Source organism: Tachypleus tridentatus, chromosome 7, assembly GCF_004210375.1.
Source record: "Tachypleus tridentatus isolate NWPU-2018 chromosome 7, ASM421037v1, whole genome shotgun sequence".
NCBI lineage: Eukaryota > Metazoa > Arthropoda > Merostomata > Xiphosura > Limulidae > Tachypleus > Tachypleus tridentatus.
The window spans coordinates 166,240,864-166,256,235 of record NC_134831.1 but is presented as its reverse complement, the minus strand read 5'-3'; the positions used below and the strand labels follow the sequence as shown (position 1 = coordinate 166,256,235).

Sequence of the window (15,372 nt, the reverse complement as noted above, 5' to 3'; positions counted from 1 at the left end):
AAGCAACAATAAGATACAACTGACTGTAAACAACAAGACTGAACTGGTTTTAAGTAACAATAAGATGCAACTGACTGTAAACAACAAGACTGAACTGGTTTTAAACAACAATAAGATACAACTGACTGTAAACAACAATAACACTCAATTAGTTGTAAACAGCAGTAAAACTCAACTGACTGTAAAAATTAATAAATCTCAACTGGTTGTAAACAACAATAAGATCAACTGACTGTAAACAGCAGTAAGATTCAACTGGTTGTAAACAAGCAAAAAACTCAATTAACTGTAAATAAAAATACGACTCAACTGACTCTAAACAACAGTAAGAATGAACTGATTGTAAACAACAATAAAGATCAGTTGACTATAAACAACAATAAGACTCGTCTAATTACAAACAACAATAAGAATCAACTAATTCTGAACAAAACTAAGGTTTGACTAACTGTAAACGTGTAAAAGACCCGACTGGTTTTAACTAACAATAACACCCAACTGATTATAAGCAACAATATGTTACTGAAATTAAATCTATGGGTTTGGGGTAAATGTTATTAAATTGAACAAAACGTTTGCCTGGAGAGTGGAAAACAGAAAGAAGTAATAAATGGAGTTAAATCTGACTGGATCACAGTTACAAGCAGAGTGTCCCAGAACTCTGAACTGGGCCCTTTGCTGTTTGTGAGTTGTATTAATAATATTGACTCTGGAATAACTAATAAAATTTTGAAGTTTACAGATGATATTAAGATTTTTTTGGGTGACTAACTGTATCGAAGATGTTGCAGATTTACAGAGAGATTTAAATCATTTGATGGGTTGAGCCAACATGTGGCAGACGATTAACTATTGATAACGTAAAGTCATTTATGAAGGTTTATCACAGTTCAACTTATTGTTACAATTTAAATGGAAATACAATAAATACTGTGGTTCAAGAAAAATAATCTTGGTATTGTGATAAAAATCACTTACGTCATCTAGAGAGTGTATTACAGCTACCAATAGAGCTAACAGGATTTTAAGTAGCATTGAATACACGACAAGAGATGTTGTTTCACTGTATATATCATTTGAAAGCCTCATTTAGAGATGATGTGTACAGTTTTGGGCTTCCTTCCTCAAGAAGGTTATCAGAAAAAAGCCACGTGGATGATACCCGGAATGGTGGGATTGATTTATGACGACAGACTAAAATCTTTAAAATTGTTTTATCTGGAGAGGTGAAGTGTTAGAGAAGAATAAGTTGAGGTGTTTAAGATTATTAAGGCTATTGATAATATACATCCAACAAACTTTTGTGTTTAGCAGTGAAAACAACAGAACAAGAGCTCATAAATCCATGTTAGAGTAGCGTAGCAGTCGTTTATAGTTTAGACTGTATAACTTTAAAAACAGGATGGTTGACTTTTGTAATAAGCTACTTTCAAGAGTGGTGGAAACAGGAACTTTTCCTAGAGTAGTAAGTGGTGGTTATTGTTAGGAGCTGAAAAGGACATTCTTGATAGGCTAATTAGCTTCTTTTTGTCCCTTTAAAATTTCGTTTTATTTTATGAATACAACTCAACTGAATGTAAAGAAAAACATAACTCAACTGGTTTGTGCTAAAACTACGATCCATCTAAACTAGAAATTCATCAAATTACTCGAAGAAAACCGTAATTTTAATTTTTAATCAGCCGTTTGAAGAAATAATCTGATAAATATCTCTTTTTTTCTTGACGTGTCAGAACTTTACTCGATCACAAGACAGCTATAGAATGAAGTATAAAGAGTGTCAAAATATTACGTTATTAAATATACCAGTATTCATTCTTTTAATGTATCAATACTCCTGTAGGGTCCGTGTTGTGTGATTATTATATTGCATGGATAATCAATGTACCTCCGCTAGTATAATGGAATTCTAGCAACTAATGCAAACAAACGTTTGTAGTTACTATCACTGAAACATAAATAAATAATTTGGAAATAAATTATGTATGTCAGGAAAACAGATATTCGAGAAAACAAGCGAACTAAAATGTCATCGTTCTATAAAAAAAGTATATTTCATTATTTCGCGATATTCTTCCAATATTTTTAAAAGAACTCTCGTATCAAATGAGAGAAAAGTTGTTTTCTATGTAAAACTCTCACACAGAAAATCAGGGGTTCGATTCCCCTCGGTGGAGTCAGCACAGAGTCCAATGTAGCTTTGCTATGAGAAAACACACACACACATTCACACAAATAATTCACAAATTATGAATATTCTGTCGGCAGTATCACCAAATCACACTCCAGTTGTATCTGTAATGCATACATATAAATTATAAAAAAATATATTACGTCAGTAGAACGATATGGAATACAAAGTGTAACTTAATATTTTTAATGCGCATTTCAGTTCATTTTGTTCCTTTACATGGTTTTACAGTGGTGAGATATCAAAATATGGTGTTTTATAAAGAACTGTCATTATTTTATTAGGTAAACATTAGGTTTGAACACTTACAGCATTTGTAATCTTAGAATAATTCGGTGGTCACAAAGACGTGCTTGTTGTCAAACGCAAAGTTACGAAATGGAAACAAGTATATCGAAACCAGGTTTATAAAGAGGGTGAGACGTTGTATTTACGGCTCAGTGAGCCATTGAAGATAAGAGTGGGTCAGACAAAGATAGATTTGATAGTTCATTTACAGTTTCATTTTTGTTTACCGGGGTTCGTTATGTTTCCTTCTATATATAGATATAAATAATCAGAAATGTGAAACCCTAATTCAGTAGTGAAATTAGATATCAAAAATTAACACTTCTATGTTGTTATAAAATAAATAAAAACAACATTGAAGAATAAATAGACACAAATATCTCTGATACCCAACATCTCTCTCTCAATAACCTAAGAAACGATGTCCTAATATAATATCATGATTTGCATGTATTTTAAATCTTTTTCTCCTTTTTGTTTATTTTATTTGTAAGTATACTGTAAACAGTTACGTCCACTGCAACTGCTGTATTTTTAATGTTAAGTTTGTTTATTTTATAATGACACAGATTTGTAATCACTGTTCGTTTCTGATATGATTTTAGGCTGATTTTCAGTGAGGGAACGAAGCTAATACCATTATAATTTCAAGTACTTCCGCTTAGCCTGTGGTCATTATGTTTTTCATATCTTATATAGATAGAAAGTTCGAACGACGTGCTTATCTTATACCCAGCGGCATATGTTGATGAACAAATTCAGACCAGAAGACATGCATCAGTACTGCTAACAATTACATTTGTCTCTCTTCCTTCTCTTAACGAGCTCACGAGAGATAATTGTTCCGGACAAGGGGTAGATTATTTTTGTCCCTCTCCTGGTTGCGACAGATAAGTCGTATGTTCAGCAGTGTGTGGAAACATTAGAATAACCATAAAATATTGTTATTTCATTTGAACAATAATTAAGTTATCTACGTTTGCTTCAAGTATTATAGTTAATCATCGTTACGCTACATCAAATATAATCATATTTTATTTATATTTATGATTCCGATAGGTAGCGCTTCAAGAATTAAATTTTTGTCTTGTGTTTGCCACTGCAAATAAATGCACGTTGAGTTTTTTTTGTTTTTTGTTTTTTTTACTTTCGAAAAAAGAAAACAAATTGGTATACAATATGGACACATATGACATCATGGCTACGTCACTAGATAAAGCAGCGACATCTGTACGGCTTAGAGTATTAGCGAATGCAAATAGAAATTTCTCTCAATAATCTATTATTATCTCCAACACATGTCTGGCATACCATATTTTAAGCAAATAATAACGATACTCATTATATTTATAATTGAAATATGAAAACATCACTGTTCTAATCGGAACAAAAATATTTTAAATAACAAAGGGTTAGCACAATGAAACTGGTACCAAATTAAACTAATACAGAAAATGTTTGAAGCAGCAAAATTGTTACCATAACGAACGAGAACAGGAACTGATTAACTGAAGGATTGTTATTGAGATAATATATAATACAGAGAATTTTTGAAACAGCAAAACTGGTACCAAAATAAACCGATACAGGAAATGCTTAACACAGCGATATTGTTAACAATGTAAACTAACACAGGAATTGATGTAAAACATAAAGATGAGACTTCTCTCTTTCTCAGAAGTTTAAATACTTTGGATATTTCTGGCCTATGGTGGTGGTGTAACGTTTTATGTGATATAAATTTAAATAACCTGCATGTGTTAGGCCTACGTGGTGGTGTAATATTTTACATAATGTAAGTTTAATTATTCCCTATATTTTAGGTCTATAGTGATGGTGTAATGTTTAAATATTCTGGATATTTTAGGCCTACGGTGATTATGTAGTGTTCTATGCAATATAACTTTACTTTGAATATTTTAGGCTTATGGGGGTGGTATAATGTTTTATGTACTGTTTGTCACTATTTCTCTTCGTGTTAGTTGAAAATAATATTATATTTTTTTCTAATAGCTTTAATAACTCATGCGTTACAGATATAAAGTTGCAGATTAACACTATCCTTGTAATGTTCTGAAACTAAATCCTCTGCATGTTTTTCATGTAACGTTCATCTTTACACATATAAAAGTCACAAGGTCTAACTAAAGTTCTAAAATAACTTCTTGTTAATCAACTGTTCAACTACCTCTGTGACATCTTTCACTGTACACATGTACATTATTAATTAATTTATTAAATCTGTTAATAATATATAAAAAATACATTTATACGAGATGGTTTACATATGATTTGAAATACACAGACAAGTTGAAAATTAATATATACTCTACTTAGTTTACGAGACAATTCCCTTATCGTTATTTAATTGTTTTCACAGCATTAAAGTTCTGTTTAAGTATCATATTCAGTAATGCAATAAGATCTTATTGTTTTCAGTTGTTTTACGACCAGCGTTTGTATATAATTACACCAGAAAGTGCGTTTGTGTAAGTACATAACAATTGTATATTTTATTGAAATTTCCACATGAAATGTTTCAGTATTATCGCAATATCTGAAAATCGAGAAACGGTTAAACTATTTTTATAGACTCTCTTGTTATTTTTGACAACTTTCCTTCATTGTCTAACTTGTAATTAAATAGACCTATCTCAAACTTGATCGTTTCAACGAGGGGGAAAGGGGGAACAACACTGTAAACTAGAACTCGAGATCTGAAATTGTCGTTAATTTTATGGAAATAACACTTTTTTTGGTTAGTAAAACCAATGACGTCACATCTCGTTTTATCAACGTCGGTATAAAAGTCACACAAAGTGTTCTGTATGTAACAAATTCATCCAGTACTCGTTCAGTTCAAGACAAAAATGTTTCAGGTATAAATAGGGTCTAAGTTAATAAGTAAATTGTGTTACCAAATCATGGCAAGTCTAATGTATCAAAGAACCAACATCTGGTGATACTTTTCATGGGCATCTGCAGGAATTTCTTCAGGGAGAGGGGCAAAGTCTAAATCAACATAATATATTGAGTTAATCAAGAAAGAATTGTTTCTCATTTTTCATTTTCGATGGGTGCAAGCGATCCTTTCTCCCATGTGGACACCCATGTTATGTTAATATTCCTTACGTTTAAGAAGAAATATATTTTAAACACTAACTCTTAAACCTACCACATGTAAGGATGAATTATTAACACACCTGATACAATGTAAAGAGACTTACTACATGTATGGAAAGACTTACATTTGATATAATGTGGAGAGATTGTATGGAGCACGTTCTAGTAAATAGTCCTAAAAGTAAGTCACTGAACTCTATATTATTTGATGTTTGTGTATGTTTGTCCACATAAAAACATTTTTTTTTATCTTTTAGTTTCTAGTTGTTCTGGTACTTCTAGTTGTATCTGAAGGTGGTTTATATAGAGGAATTCCTACTTACCCAGTGAGTATGACAATTTATTAGTAATAATTGTTAAGACCCGAATAATTATGTTTAAATAAAAATTCAAAGATTCTTTTTATTTCTTAACAATTATATATTTTGCAAATAGAATATTTTAATAACGTCTACTAACCCATAACTTGAAAATCCAAAAACGGTAACCTAAAATTAAATATACGTTCCGTCATATGTAAATACATTTCTTTAAATAATTACGTCATGGTCGAGTTTAATTTGGAATATTTTTCCAAATGCTGTCGTATGTGTTGCTTTGTTCTTACGTTATCAGAAAGTTGTGCTTAGAGTGACATAAACATAATGTAATATACACATACGGTTTTGTGAAGATCTAACAAAAATGTAAAGACACATAAAGGAATGAGAGATATGGCACTTTCAATGTTAATAAAAATTAACTCTTCTCTCCTGTCATCTATTGCCAAATAAAATAAATAACATGGAATCATAACACTGAATTACTATTATTTATTGTACGTTATGTATCTTAGTGATGCTTAGAAGTCTAAATATAGATTACGAGAAATATTTTTTCCCTCTATCAACCACAGGGTAGTTACGGTCATGTTTATCAACCAGTGTATCCTTCAATCCCCACACCTTACGTTTTTAACTATGTCGCACCTGCCATTGGTGGATTCAGCGCGCGCCAAGAATCAGGGAATGGATATGGTCGTGTGATTGGGTCGTACAAAGTTGCTGACGCAGATGGACGTATTAGGAAGGTCCAATACACTGCTGGCCCCGAGGGATTCAGAGCTAATGTCTACACAAACGAACCTGGTACCAAAACTAGCAACCCCGCTGGTGTCCTCATCCAATCGTCTGCTCCAGATCCACCTCCATATTATTTTCCAAAAATACCCTACGGCTACGGGTCTCACAGTCGTGGTCTTAGATAAAATTTTATCATTCCAGAAAATAAGATTTAGCAGTACTGAGGATGATCTCTACCAAATAACCAGTTTCATGTTATATTCTTCACTGCAGTAATAGTTTGTAATGTGTCACCTTTAAAACAAATTTACTGAACTTTTGAACTCCAAAAGGTTTTCGTATAGTCTTTAGTCGTTAATGTGTCCTGCTAAATTACAATACATTGCCTTATTTATTTATATGATTGCAATAGACTTGTAACCACTTGCAGTCTATAGGATTTGAAATACTGTATGCCTTTTGTTTCTTTTTCTTTCTTTTTTTTTTCCTTTTTGAGACTGGTGTTAAACTGCTAATGCCTTTTAGATGTTTAATGTAGCTTGCAAATAAAGTCGTTATAAATAGCAAAATATACGCATTCCCTTGATTGCTCTCGCAAAAAAATTACATTACTATTAATTGATTCAAAAAATAAAAATGGAAGACTTTAGAAATATTTTCAATCAATATTTTCCAATCACTGTTATAGTAAACTACAATTTAGGACCAAGTTATGTGATTCTATATCAGACAAAAATATACTATATTAATATCCAACACTGAGATCTCAAACTAAAGTTCGGATAAAGTTCAGTTGTTTCATGTTATATCAGACAAAACTATTCTAAATTAATACCCATTTCTATTTATCTATTACCTATAGGTTTAATTAGGATAGTCTTTAACCTACAAACTTTACAAAAATTGTATATCTACGTTACAAGCTTCCATAAAAGTACATGCCATTCCCAAGTTCTCAAATAAAACCCAATCACCTCACCCATTACACCCAACAAACTAAGAAAGATAAACTTCTACAGTAGTCTTAAACATTGTATTTATAGTTATAGCTGGAAAACAACAACTCAATACCAATTACCAGTAGCCTGTTGTTGATACTGTTACAGTTATGCCTAAAGTTTCACAACCAATAATATTTTGTTATCACTGCATTGTTTTTTACACCAAATTAGGAAAGTTTGCTTTAATTATACAGAGCTTAGAAATAGAACTTAATAATTTATTACAATTAACAATAAATGTAACGTTAATAATAAAATATATTTAACCTGATTTATATTATAGCTTATATATATTTTCAACTTAAAGCAGTGGATCTAAGTTCAAGTAAACAAGATAATTCTTAAAACACCAAAAGACAATAACTAGTTTTGAGACTGTATTTATAAAATAAAGGAATGTATTTATCCTGTTTTACGATTTACCAATAAGTTGAAATATTACTAAGCCTAAAGTAAAGCCTATTTTAAAGTTGTAGTAAAAGTTACACCATTAAACTCTAAGTTAGAACTCTGATAGTCTTACTTTTAATTACCAAACTTACTATAGCTAGTTATTATTGTGTTATTTATTTCAAATTATAATATTAATTAATATTAAATAACTTTTGGAAATCTATAATGAAAACGACAGTTTTATGGAGAACAATCCCACGTTCAACTATCTAATCTTAACACCTACAATTTTATACGATACTACTTGACTGGCTCCATCCGTAAAATTCCGGTTAATCTAAAGTTATAAATATTTTATTACAGTTTACCATTTTCTTCATTCTATTAAGTAATATATTTATATTATATAGCATATTAACTTTCTATAGTTATTTCTTCAAACATTAGAATGTAATAAAATATCCGTTTTACATGTGACTAAAACATATATAACAAATTAGGATTTTAATAACTGCAAACCTGAAGTTACCTACAATTCATTCGGTAGACCCAAAATATTCATTTTGCAGTTTTTAGTAAGTAATATCACAGTATCTCCGCCCTCGTTTTCTTACTTTTTTTGAGATCCCTATTTACATTTTTTTAATTCCCAATATTTTATTTATCTTGTTGATGGCTTTTTTAAAGCTCAACGTTGGGCAAAGAATTATTTGACATTGTAGATAACTTTATACATCGTAATGATAATAAACATAACTAGCGAGTTACTGAAACAGTCGTTCGTGATGATTTACTGTAGTTATTCACTATTTGATCACATTAGTTTCAGATGTAAAACGTTAAGCTACAGCTGAAGATTTTCATGGAGGTTCGTTTGAGAATATTATGAGCGTCTATAGTTTCTTTGTAACTAAGTTCTATATATATAATGGCTGAATATGTACTTAGACTAAAAGACACAATCCCCACTAAGCGCGAAAACATTTACCGGTAGAAAAATATCCTTTTCAATTTAAACATAATCATCTAAAACATAAAAAATATAGAAGAAACAAATATATTTTAAAATACCCCTACAATCTTCGCAATACCTTATTTAGTATTCTACAAAAGGTTTAAGTGCATTATATAAAGCCGTTTTCGTTGTAGACTGGAAAGGAAAATAAGAAAAACAAATTACAAACATGCCGTTTTGAAGGGATTAATATTTTTACTTTCAAATCAATCATGCGTGCTTTCCTTATACGTTTTTATATGTGTACATCGTTTTCAGTCAATAGCAAAGATTTTAAATTGTTGTTTGAACTGGATCTTTACTGTTTAAGGTGCTTTTTGCTCGATCGTTCTTCTGGGTTTTGTTCAATTCCTTTGCGATCCTTCTTAACAACAACTACAGTGTTCATACCAGTAATAACAATATTTTAACAAATGTCCCTGCCTTTTATATAATAATAAAACTAATGTTAATTAAACTAATATGATGCAATTATTTAAATATCTTCATCAAGACATGCTACTTTCGCTTCTCAAACAGTTCACCCGCCATGTTGTTTAACTGTTGCTCAACAGGATCCAGAAGTAGAACCTTGATACAGTCGGTGAACATGTCGTTCTGGAAACAATTTAATCTAAACACAAATATATTTAATTACATTTAACTTTCTTTTCTCTCCACAGAATGTGGTTCAGTAACAAATAATGATTGTGTAAGAGTTTAAGTGACGATATAGTCATTAGCATAGTTATAAATAAAACGGTTTGTTAATGATGTTATTATAATATTTGAAGAAATAACTACAGGAATTTAATATGTATACAGCAGAAATATGTCATTAGATTGGATAAAGGAACTGGAAAGCTGTAACAACAGACAAAACAAATTTATAGCTATTTAGATTAACTAGAATTTTACCAAACGAGTTAATCCAGTAGTAACGGTATAAAAGAGTGTGTGATAACGTTAGGTAGTCGAAGGTGAGATTATTCTCCATAAATGTGTATTTATAATTAGTTTTCATTACTGATATATTTATGCTAGGTTCTTCAATATTAAACTTCAGTAATAAGAATAGAATATCAATATAGACTCTGTTATTTTAACCAATATCTATATTATGTTTACAGTTATAAGTCACACACGCAAAGATATTTTTCAGCCTACTAACATTGATAGTAACCAGTTCTTGTATCACCAGCAGGTTTAACAAATGAGTGGAACCCGGTAAATATTATAACATTCTTCACAGATTCGATTTAGACGAGCAAGTTTGGTGCTGTCGTAAGTTCCCATAAATCCTTGGTCAGTGAAACCACGTTTTTCACTTAATTGAGTAGAATATGACGTTCTAAGAAGTAGTGTTACTGGTACGATAAATGGAAGTAATAAACACGTGTTCATTGTTATCTGTAAACAAAACAATGTTGTAGTAGGGTTTGAGGTATAGAAACTTAGTGAAATACACCACGTTTTTATTTTTCAATCAACAGTAACTATATATTAATATTATATGTTTCACGTGAAATATAACGATAATCTAAAAGTAACTGTGATCAGGACTTGAACCTTGAATCCCTGGTTAACAAGGCAAGTGCTCTAATACTGAGATATCCAGGAGAATAAACTGTCTTCATCAATTTTCACTCAGAAAATGAGGAGTCCCGAGTTCAAGTCCTGATATTGAAGTTACTTTTCGCTTATTGATGTTTCACGTAAAATACTTAATATTGTGGTATTATAATATTACTATTTCTCTGGTTTCTAACATGTGTAGAAGATATTTCTTCAAAATGTTAAAGATTCACTTTATTATATTAAAATTATCAAACCTGTGTAGTTTGCCTCGAAGAAAGTAAAAACTACATAGCTAAAAGTGATTTCTCATTGGTTGTAATTTTTTTTTTTTTAAATGAAGCTACCGAACGTTCTAACAGATAAGAAGATAGAAACAAGACATACCGTGCAGATGTCCACTTGTAGAATACTGTAACCTTGATGATTGGCAGATGTAGAATAAGAGGTGAATTAAGTACCGTCATCAAACTATCTATAACTCTGATAAAACTACATTAGGGTTTTGTAAAAAGTGAAAAAAAAATTACGTATAGAATATATTTTCTCGTCTACAGACGGTAGATATTGTGATTATCAATAAACTCACGTCCTAACTCAGTATCGTAACTTAGATGAAACCTCATCTCGTATCATTTTGTGAAATAATATTTATTTTTCAGATTCTACTGTGAGAATAGTTTAATAGTGTTAAGAAATCAAAAGATATCTAGTAGACTGTTTTAATTTAACTTTTTTTCTGATAGTTTTTTCCTTACTTCTAACTCATTGCCGTAGTTCACTTGTATTCACAAATGTTTTACTTATATCAAGATTATATTTCTGGTATCGTCTTATTAAAATGAAGTCTTAGAGATAATTTTTTATTAGATCTTGTTTTAGCGATGCCTTCGTAATAATTAAGAAAGCTTAATCAGTATTTGTAACAATAGTTTGATTACCGTATTTTTGTTGTTGTTAAAAGCTTCCTATAGACGCGAGTCATGGTCAGAGAATAAATCGTTTTTACTTTTAACCCCTACATAACAACTCGTAGCTGATAAGTAAAAGAAGAGAACAAAGGTCTCGTAAATTAATTTATTATAATCCTGTTTTCAAAAAATCAACAGCTGGGACTATTGAATAATTTCAGTCTAGCTTATTTAATGCTAAGGTCATTTTCTTTGTATCATACTTTTGTGTTCGGTAATTTTAATCCATCTTGCAAACACCATGCGATATTAAAGGGTGTCCAAACTATAATTTTTTTATATAGTAACTGTATTTTCACATAATGTGACTTTTAAAACCATTAAAAATCATTTGTACAGAAAAGATACATATATTTTTTAATTAAGTATATTTAATAAAGGTTTGTGAACTTATGGAGTCAGTGTAAATCAAATTAATCTCGGTCTAGGATAGCTGGTTTTCACACTAAGACTAAAAACTTTTCTTAACCTTGTAGTTTTTAAAATTTCATCTGTATAACTGCTAGAACCTCAAATATTGATTCCAATACTTTTTATTAATTAGTGAAACTATATTTTACCCGTTACTTTGACTCGGTCCACTTAACTGAGCTTGTAAACACCATATTACAAAAAAACACGAAACCTGAGTTAACGTTTTGTTTTATAGAACGAATGCTTAATTATGTGACAATTATTTCTACAGCAAGAGCTAATATACTTTTCATTTATATTGGGTTGAGGAATAATTCGTGAGCGTTTTTTCAAGTTAAAAAAATATATTCATAAATGAAACGCTTTCACAAAATATTTCATGTCATTTGGTAGATAATTTTTTGCTCTAACAGATGGTGTGTTTGATTTTCATGTCTTTAATTTTTGCTTTCATTTTCAGCTCATTAAATGGAATGTAAAGTGGATAAAATCGAGCATTTTCGACACCATCTGCTTTTCGCATTTAATTTCTTGCAATTTCGTTTAAAACAATGCATACTATATACCTAGGTATTACATGAAATAAAGTATCATAATAAATGTTTTGGGTGTAATATGTTCATGCATTGAAGTATTGTATAGTCTTGCATGTAATGCTTGAATGAAATTATTTAAAAACGCTCACGAATTATTCCTCAACCTAATATTTTAGAGTAGCATTATATCTTCTCAGACTACAGAGATAGCTATTTATTACACCAGACGGATTTATGTAAACAACAAATCTACTTCGGCTAGTGACGAATTACACAACTACATTGGTACTTGCTGTTATTTATCACAGGAGTTTATTTGTTTGAAGTTAAACACAAAGCTAAACAATGGGCCATCTATGTTCTGCCTACAACGAGTATCGAAAATCGGTTTATAAGAGTGCGTGTTTGGAGATATACCGCTGTGCCACTGGAAGGCTGAAATGATTGTTTATCTAGTTTTATTAAACATTCCTAATTGAAACTAATACGTTTATAATTTTCAGATTTTAGTTACCATTGTTTGTTTGTTAAGCAAAAAGTTACACCATGGGTAGTCTGTGTTGTGCCTACCCCGAGTATCGAAATCTGGTTATTTTACCAGTGTTTTAGTTACTTTTATAATAAAATATAAAACTGACATAAAAACAACACATCGAGTACTTTTGTCTCAAATCTTATCTTATTCAAGTATTTCCAATGTACATTAAATCCCAGTAAAGATAATGTAGTCTCAAAAAATTTTTTTATTCAAATATGCAAATTAGGATGTGAAATGTTGTTATTGACATAAAATACCATGTCCTAATCTTCTACAATTTTTATGGTTTTCCAACTGATCTATAAATAGCTTAAATAAATCCTACATCCTGTCAAAGAAGGATATAACAGTATATTTATATATTAATATAAAAGTATAGATTTATTAATCTTACATATCTCAGATCAATAATGAAAGCTGCAATATATAAAAAATACGAAGTACAAATAGGTGAAGAGTAGTAAAATTTGTCACAGACTGGTTACACGTTTTATTCTGAGACAGTGGACAGCTAAATAATACACAAACTTTATACAGTGTGGTCAAACACACATATCCTTAAATTTCCTCTGTAGCTATTACGTTAGTGTAGTATAAAACCAAATCAAAATCAAATGATTTAGATTAGAAAATGTAAAAGAATTACAAATATTTTTATACTAACCGATTCCAAGGTAAGATATATAAAGAAGACGTAAAACAAAATGTTATAACCTAATTATTCCAAGGGATTGAGGTCACATAGCTATTGGCAGATTCAAGTATTTGCTTTCTATTGGTTACATATAATGCAACATTAAACGTTCGAGATCATATCGGGGTAGAATTAAATCGAAATGAACAACTTAGGACAAAAAAAAGTCACACTGTGCACATAAATGAAAATCAAGTTTAAACATTTTGTTTTAGAATTAAGAAATTGAAACTTAATTTTAAAGCCTATACCATTAAACTACGTTATGATAAAGGTTACTGGCATACATGAAAAATAGTTTAATTTTTTAAAGCAACTCTGTGAAAAGTTGTGACATGCAATTTTATCCTATCCAGTTTTGGAGAGTTAAGAGTTATGGTGTCCATTGAAGTATAACTGTCTGTAAGGGCAAAGGAAAGTTGAGGTCATTCAGACCCTATCATGAGTTTAAAGTTTATTGGACTTAATTTGAAATTTCTGGCCTAAGGACAAGCATTAAACAAAGGTGAGAAGACAACTGTGGTATGCGAGCATGTTTTCTATTAACTTCAGTTATTTAGAAAACTTTCATTTAGTTTTCTTCTATATATATATATCTATTTTGCCCATGGAGATGCTGCAGCAACTTAATGTAGAAAGTTCACGAAATGAAACATCCTTCGCTGGCTGATTTAATGGAGTGTGCCTGCCACTTCTAACTAATACCGATAGAATCACCAGTAACAAGATAATGCTACAAGAAATGTTAAGGTTTCTTGTTAAGACCAGAACATCTATACTTTTGGAATTTTATTTGGCCAGAGAATGGTTTGAAAATCTATCATGACTGATTGAAGCTGTCAATCCATCCACAGGTCTAGTTGTAAGGTTATCATCTCAAGTCTACAAAAGTATGCGCATTTTTTAGTTTGTTTCTTAATAATACTTTCCTTAAACATCATACACATCCAGTCTCTATACTTCTCAATTAGCTAAAAACTCTACTGGGTTTTAAATATCAGATTATTTTTTATATTTCTTGTTACTGCCGATACTTCAATTACTGCTGTAGAAACAGTAAAAAACCCAGCTCGACATAAGCACGTGTTAGTGGAATATTGGTAAACTGTGATAGCAATTCACAAACACACACTTGGTTTCAAGTTAAATCTCCCAAACTGGCCATTTACATTGTGTCCACAACTGTAGTGATATCTCCATTTCAAGCATTAAGCTTATTGCCAAACCATGTTAAATCTATTATTATGTTCACCTACTGTATTAATGAAGAATATTATATTGAGCTAAGGACAGTGCCTTTTTATTTGCAGACCACCTAACGTTTACTTTTTACTATGGAAGACCACCAAATACTTTGTTTTCTATTATATTGAGCTAAGGACAGTGCCTTTTTATTTGCAGACCACCTAACGTTTCCTTTTTACTTTGGAAGACCACCAGATGATCTACACATTCTGATATGGCTTGTTATTCAACCTTTCCATAGACCATCTGAAATAAGCCTGTGGTTCAGAAACTGATAACAATTTATTCAAGGTATTATTTTGTAAATGTTACTAAGACCTAACTAAATGAAAACATCAAAATATCCTA

General features: G+C 30.6%; 1 protein-coding gene across 3 annotated transcripts in view; it reads left to right on the top strand.

Annotated features, from left to right (window-relative positions):
• The window catches only part of LOC143258213 (cuticle protein 10.9-like), a 44,949-nt gene extending 37,723 nt beyond the window's left edge, over positions 1–7,226 (top strand). For 2 of the 3 annotated variants that reach the window (XM_076517209.1, XM_076517210.1), the window contains exon 3: positions 6,498–7,226. In XM_076517209.1, the coding sequence (XP_076373324.1) occupies positions 6,498–6,848 (351 nt within the window). In that variant the 3' untranslated portion in view covers positions 6,849–7,226. The remainder of the gene's footprint in view (positions 1–6,497) is intronic. The other variant, XR_013032201.1, reaches the window with a different exon arrangement.
• The last annotated feature ends 8,146 nt before the right edge of the window (positions 7,227–15,372 follow it).